The sequence below is a fragment of the Phoenix dactylifera genome, chromosome 1, assembly GCF_051530095.1.
Source record: "Phoenix dactylifera cultivar Ajwa chromosome 1, Ajwa_hap1_PhDact_Kaust_v1.1, whole genome shotgun sequence".
In the NCBI taxonomy this organism is placed as follows: Eukaryota; Viridiplantae; Streptophyta; class Magnoliopsida; order Arecales; family Arecaceae; genus Phoenix; species Phoenix dactylifera.
The window spans coordinates 12,285,904-12,291,968 of NC_143190.1; the positions used below are offsets into that span (position 1 = coordinate 12,285,904).

At 35.7% G+C, this 6,065-nt stretch overlaps 1 protein-coding gene across 1 annotated transcript; it reads right to left on the reverse strand.

Annotated features, from left to right (window-relative positions):
- Window positions 1-1,171: 1,171 nt before the first annotated feature.
- Window positions 1,172-5,627, reverse strand: LOC103710195 (uncharacterized). Its single transcript, XM_008795840.6, has 5 exons — window positions 5,469-5,627; window positions 3,087-3,146; window positions 2,202-2,282; window positions 1,938-2,116; window positions 1,172-1,561 (listed from the first exon to the last, which is right to left on the reverse strand). Exons 1-5 carry the CDS (start codon window positions 5,488-5,490, stop codon window positions 1,463-1,465), a joined length of 441 nt encoding a protein of 146 aa, XP_008794062.4. The 5' UTR covers window positions 5,491-5,627; the 3' UTR covers window positions 1,172-1,462.
- Between the last annotated feature and the right edge of the window lie 438 nt (window positions 5,628-6,065).

The window sequence follows — 6,065 nt, forward strand, 5'->3', positions numbered from 1 at the left end:
GTATAAAAACTTGAATTTCCGATCAATATCTATACCTATTACCTTTTAAAATAAATAAGTGATTGTATTAATATGTTATCAACTTTATTTATCTTCTATATAATAATATTTTTGAGGTAGTCACAAAGTTTTAACTATCTAACATATATTCAAAATTATATTCATTCTTTCAATATCCTTTCAAATTAAGAATACGTCTACGTCAAGCTAATTTCACAATCGACGTGAAATGGCTTTTTACCACTCACAAAACAGTTGCTCATATTTTTTTCCCTCTTTTCGTTAATGTTTATTGTTATTGTTCATTGGCTCTGTCTCTTCGACGTCCGCCATTACACGAATATATAAATATATGAATATTCTATATTAAAGTTCTTTTAAATGACACAAAAAAGGTAATTTCGGACAGTCCTCAATATCTCTGAATTACCATCAGTGCAATACATGGCGCAGCAAGGTTGGCTACTTGCATGGATACAAATCTCAAATCCCATGAGGCTGTGAAAACAGAACCGTGACAGATTTAAACCTGAATCGGAAAGACTTGGTCCCAAAAAAAAAAAAAAAAAAAAAAAAAAAAAAACAACAACAAAAATACCTTTTTCAAAAGAGAGGGCTCAAAATATAGCATTTTTATAAAAATAAAATTTTCACATTTCAAAAAAAAATTCATAAAAGATATAAAAAATTACTTTTCCACCTATTAAAAATTAAAATCTCTTTTTTTTTCCAAAAACACTCTTAAGCCATCAAGATTCATAGATAAAATCTTTTCTATTAGTAAGAATATAATAGATATTTTATACTTTTTTAGAAAAATAAATACTCAATTAAAAATAAATCGAATGTACTACTTTTTTATAATCTACCAAATATGCTAAAATTATTGATCCAAGCATCACATTTTCAAGAATCATCCTTTCAGAAAAAACATTTCAATAAGCTTTTTTTTTTCATCAACCAAATGACTCCTAAAACGAAAGTACAAGAAACTTATCCTAGCAGAAGATTTTATGCTGCAACATATATGCAATGCTCTTGGAGGACAGGAAAGAAAGAGAAAATGATGTAGTACATTTCCCAAATGTTAACACGCCTATACCCCGGAAATGGATGAGAACTTGTGTGATCGGAGCACTGCCCTTTCTCCAAAATATCAACACATGACAGATAAATTAAAGACAGGACATCTATAGTTGACGAGTTTTAAGTCTGAGGTTCAGACCCACGCTTACCGACCATAATCATTAAAAGCAAAGACAATAAGCTGAGACCAAGAAAAGAAGATGGAGGTACCACATCTCTCACTCAGAAATAAAAAAAATTTATTATGATATAACCTTTTTATTCCCTAAAGCATTAATTAAAGTTGATCGGCAGTGCCCCAATGAAACCCAAATTATTATTTCTCAAAATTCGGAAGGAGATGAGAGGTTGTCGAAAACAACTTTGCAGCTTAAAATTAAGCGCTCAGTGTAGCACCAGAACTTCTGCGGCACTCGTTTAGCATGTCCAAATAAAACTGGCACTTGCTGATGTCGCTACCATAGTTGTTGATGCACTGCATGCATAAGAAGACAGAAGAGGAAAAAAAGCTTTAGTTTTGACAACTCCATCTCTGCAACTTTATGAACATAATTGCCAATTAATCCAAAGAAATCTCGATGCAAAAATATGCCACTTAAACGTGAGATGTGATCCTTCCACAATACTAAACAAGGTGAGAAATGATGCATATTAACAGATGTTGTAGATAGCACAAGCTTTCATTAAAAGTCTAACTGAAAGGATTCTATTCAGCACAAATTCTGCATAAGAAGCGAACCGATATCCTACTGTAATTCATTAGCCCAAGGACAGTATATTTCCTTTAAATTATGTATTTAGCAAGAAGTAGGCAAAGGTAAAAAAAAAACAAAAAGAACAGAAGGACATACATCTTGGAAAGCCTTTGAATGAGTGCTGCATGCATCAGTTCCAACAGCATTGCTCATTGGGGCAGCAGCAGAAGCAGCAGGGGCTCCAGTGACCACAGTTTCATGCTGAATGGTACGGGGGCCCATAACAGAATCAACCACCCTGTGACCAACACTTGAGCCCACACCCCAAGCCATGCCTGCAAAGGGACACAAAGATTAACATAAATCAAAAGATTCAAACTGTAAGTTGAAATACAATGGTGTAAGGAAGCTAAAGCTTACCTTCAGCAATAGTGGACCCAATCCCTCCAATGATAGATCCACCTCCTCCCTGAACAGGAGCCGGAGGCGGAGCCTGATGTGCTGTAGCAACAGAATTAAGAAATCAGTGACTATCATCAGGAGCTAGGACATGTCCCGAACAAAGGAAAAGAATGAAGATCAGTTTGGGTTATTAACAGAATCCCATAAATGTCCAGTTATTTCCAGAGATCATAGGACAAATGACAAGAAACTGGGAGAAAAAGTTCATTATCTTTCAAGTATTTTTCTCAGAACATCAAATAAATATCCAAAAGTTTGAAATAATAAAGAAATAGTCCATCCTCTGATCCCCTCAATACAAAATGGTCCATTTTACTCCTAAATTTACATAAGCCTCTTTGCCAGCACCTTTATGAGTGCAGACATAAAGGAATGGGCTTGGGTTGATGTGAGAGGCACAGTGGCAATGACTTTAATCACCATAGGAAACCACGGGAAATTAAAACAATTAGAAGGCTAAGTTACTTAACCACGGTAAAAATGAGAGCATTACAACCAAAGTTGTTATAACTGGGTTATAGGAAAAGACGATTCATTATGTAATTAGAACAAGCTGACATTGCAGATTGCAGAGTAGCACCTTCATGGAAACAATTCGTTTAGACTAGAGACATCATACATAAAAGATTCAAGAAAAATATAAATTAGTTGATTCACCTAGTCCAGTTTAACAATTTAAAAAGATCAGAAGATGAATAATATGCTGGCAAAAATGTAAAATCTTTTGTTTAAAGGTTACACCAAGCTTTACACTAAGATATATAATTAAGGTGATGGAAGCAAATCATTTAACCTTTCAGGAACATTTATATTAATCATAATGGGGGGAAAGCCAAGTATTACCTGGTTGAGGTAGGTTTCTCACTGGAGCAGAGCGTGAAGCAGCACGAGGGGCTGATCGTCCTACAAGGTCAATTTACACTTAGTAATGACTCATGGAACACGATAAACAAACAGTTTGAACTTGAAACAAAAACAATTCATGTGAAACAAAAAAGAACTATTTAACAAGATCTCAAAAGGATTAATCATATTTTCTTCATCAAGTAATTGGCGTAAAATTTTTTAAAAAGAGAAGAATTGCATGAATGTATGTGCAAGGATAGATGCATCTGCCAGGTATAAGTTGTAGTCAGAAATATGAAAAATACCGAGGATAGGTAACGTAACGGATTGCAACACGCAAATGCATTAATAACCAATATAGTTACACTAAGGAATGCATATGGATGCTGAGCAAGCATGTTTCATATCTTTCCAAGCCAATTGCTTGGGACACATGCCTTTTATGTGTCCCTCTTAAGGCACTACCATATTACAATTACAATTATTTAGTTATTTATTTATTTTGAGAGTGGAGACAGGAGGAAGTCAGGATGAAATTTGGTAAGGGCTGGATGCAAACCGATATCTCTGGTATCAGCACCCAGTGACTTTACCAACTGAGTTCGTTGACACCCTCTAATGCAGTACACTTGTAAATTAAATACTTGGCATGTCACTCATTATGCAGCACAAAACTATGGATCTGGCATACACGATTATTTTGTCAGAAAAAAAAAGAGAAGTAAACAGTTTGGATGGAGTCCAGGATCCAAAGAAACCTTCCACATGGAAACCGATAAGTTGAGAAGAAAATATAAAAAGTAAAAAAAAAATTAAATAATAATATCATAGCTAGCCAAACAACCATTCTAATGGAAAAGGGAGCCTCTGTCATGGTAGTTTCCTTAAAAACTCTGATAATGAACAATATTCTCGGTTCTTAAGTTATAAATCTTCAAATATATACTCCACTATCAGCATTAAAGAATGATATTTTTCTGTTATCCTCCTACAGCCACACATTCTTCATCAGGTCCTTGTGCACTCTTACAACAAGCATCATGTGATTAATATCATCAGATCACAGATCTCCCCACATAATGAGATGAGACTGCAACCAACTACCTAAAACTAGAATGGTAATATCCTCCTCTCCTTAACCCTCTCACAAGCTAGTACTTAATTATTATTGTCCAAAACGCCCTTACCTCATACACTTAATATTCAACAACACTAAAAAAACAAAAATTTAAACCCTTTTAAAGAGTCTAAGGCCAAGCCTAGGAGGGGGAGGATTCAATTCTCCAGTAGAAACAAGCTTACAATCATCAGGCTGGTTGGCAGCTCATTTTACTACATTATCTTACACCCAAGAATTGATTTCTCTAGAGAATTGATTTTTCTAGAATGTTGATCACCATCCTTCACACCCCAAGCACAACAACTCACTCAGGCTTCACTAGAAGACCTAGACAGAAAAAGACAATCTAGCTCAAACATGTTCTTGCTTATATCATGCAGAGATCAATGTCTTTGAACAATGGGGGAAGTTGTCAAGATCCATCTAAATTTCTCGGACTCGCTTAAAACAGTAATGGTTAAGCCAGCTAATCTAGCCAATCCATAAAAGACAAGAAACTAACTCAGACTTCAAGTTCTGAAATTTAAACCAAATTCACACCTTTATCATGCCTTTCTATATGTAAATGGCTTCTACAGCTTGAGCATTACATAAATCCTTAAGAATGCTTCACGGAAAATCTAAACAAGCCTTCTTAAGTGAGGGGAAAGAAGAGTAACCACATTAATCACTCAAAAAAGACAAGACCCCAGCAGCTGAGCTCACGAACCACATTAGCTCAACCAGAGCACAATTAATCACCGCCTCTTTAGAGGCTTTCCATTGCATTATAGATGCCCATAGATATTATTCAATACATTGCCCAGAAGAATAGAAAAAATATAATTGAAAAACCAAAACCTGTCTTTAGGAACTGAATGAAATATAGATGAATATAGGGTTGAAAAAGAATCTTGGTAATTAATGTTAAGCTATTCGATAGTGTGCAAATTACTAAAAGATAATTCATGTACCAACATATTTTCATCCAAAGATTGAGTTTTCGATTTTTTTTTTCCAGAAGTCTTTTCTGATACTAGGCATAAATCTATTAAATCCAGATAGATGCCCATCAAATCAGTATCAAAAGGAGAAGAAGTTACATCCTATTAACGAATTAAACTCAAAACTTGCATTTTATTACTTGTCCCCACGAGTGTCGATCCACGAAGAGATCAAAAAGATCACAACAAAAGCAGAAAAAACAAACAAAAAAGAACAAAGATGACAAATTAATCTATGCGGGATGAGAAATAAGACATCGGAGATGGGCGGCGTACCAGAAGAGCTTCGACGAGGCATAATGGCGAATGGAAGCGGAACGAAAGAGACAAAAGACGAAAACCCTAGACGGCTAAGGCGAGGAATTTGGAGTCGGTTCGCGGGGATGGACGGGTATTTATGCACGACGATAGCCGCAGGGAACGGCGGGATATTTCCGCTTTTCTGACCTTCGAATTCCGTTTTATTTACGTGGAATATCCGAGAAGCATCGGAATGTAAGATATGAAGGAGAGATATCAGCCGTTTGATTGTGATCGGACGAGCACTTCAGGAGGGGAGGAGACCAGGCGAACGTGGCCTTGTCGTGGCCCCATGGATGTTGGTCTTCTTCTGGAAGTTCCAAGCACCGTCGCCGTTCGTCTCAATCTAGAAGTTTCTAAGCCTGTCCGGCTTAATTACCCCCAAAAAAAAGGAAATCGGGCTAAGAAGATATATAATAAAAATTAATCAAATGTAATTAAGCTTCGAAATGTTCACTGATATACATGAAAATTTTGGAGCCATTTTTGAATCTCACACTCTCTTTTTGGGACATTTGCACCCACTAAAATGTTTTTCAAGGTAATAATGTTTATTTATCTTTCCTTTTATTA

What these genes read in the sequence shown, in the direction of transcription:
- LOC103710195 (XM_008795840.6), bottom strand. Translation starts at nt 5,490, where the DNA reads ATGCCTCGTCGAAGCTCTTCTG. An exon ending in GCCTCGTCGAAGCTCTTCTG is followed by an intron (nt 3,147 to 5,468) that starts GTACGCCGCCCA and finishes TTGACCTTGTAG; the next exon opens with GACGATCAGCCCCTCGTGCT. An exon ending in GAGAAACCTACCTCAACCAG is followed by an intron (nt 2,283 to 3,086) that starts GTAATACTTGGC and finishes CTGTTGCTACAG; the next exon opens with CACATCAGGCTCCGCCTCCG.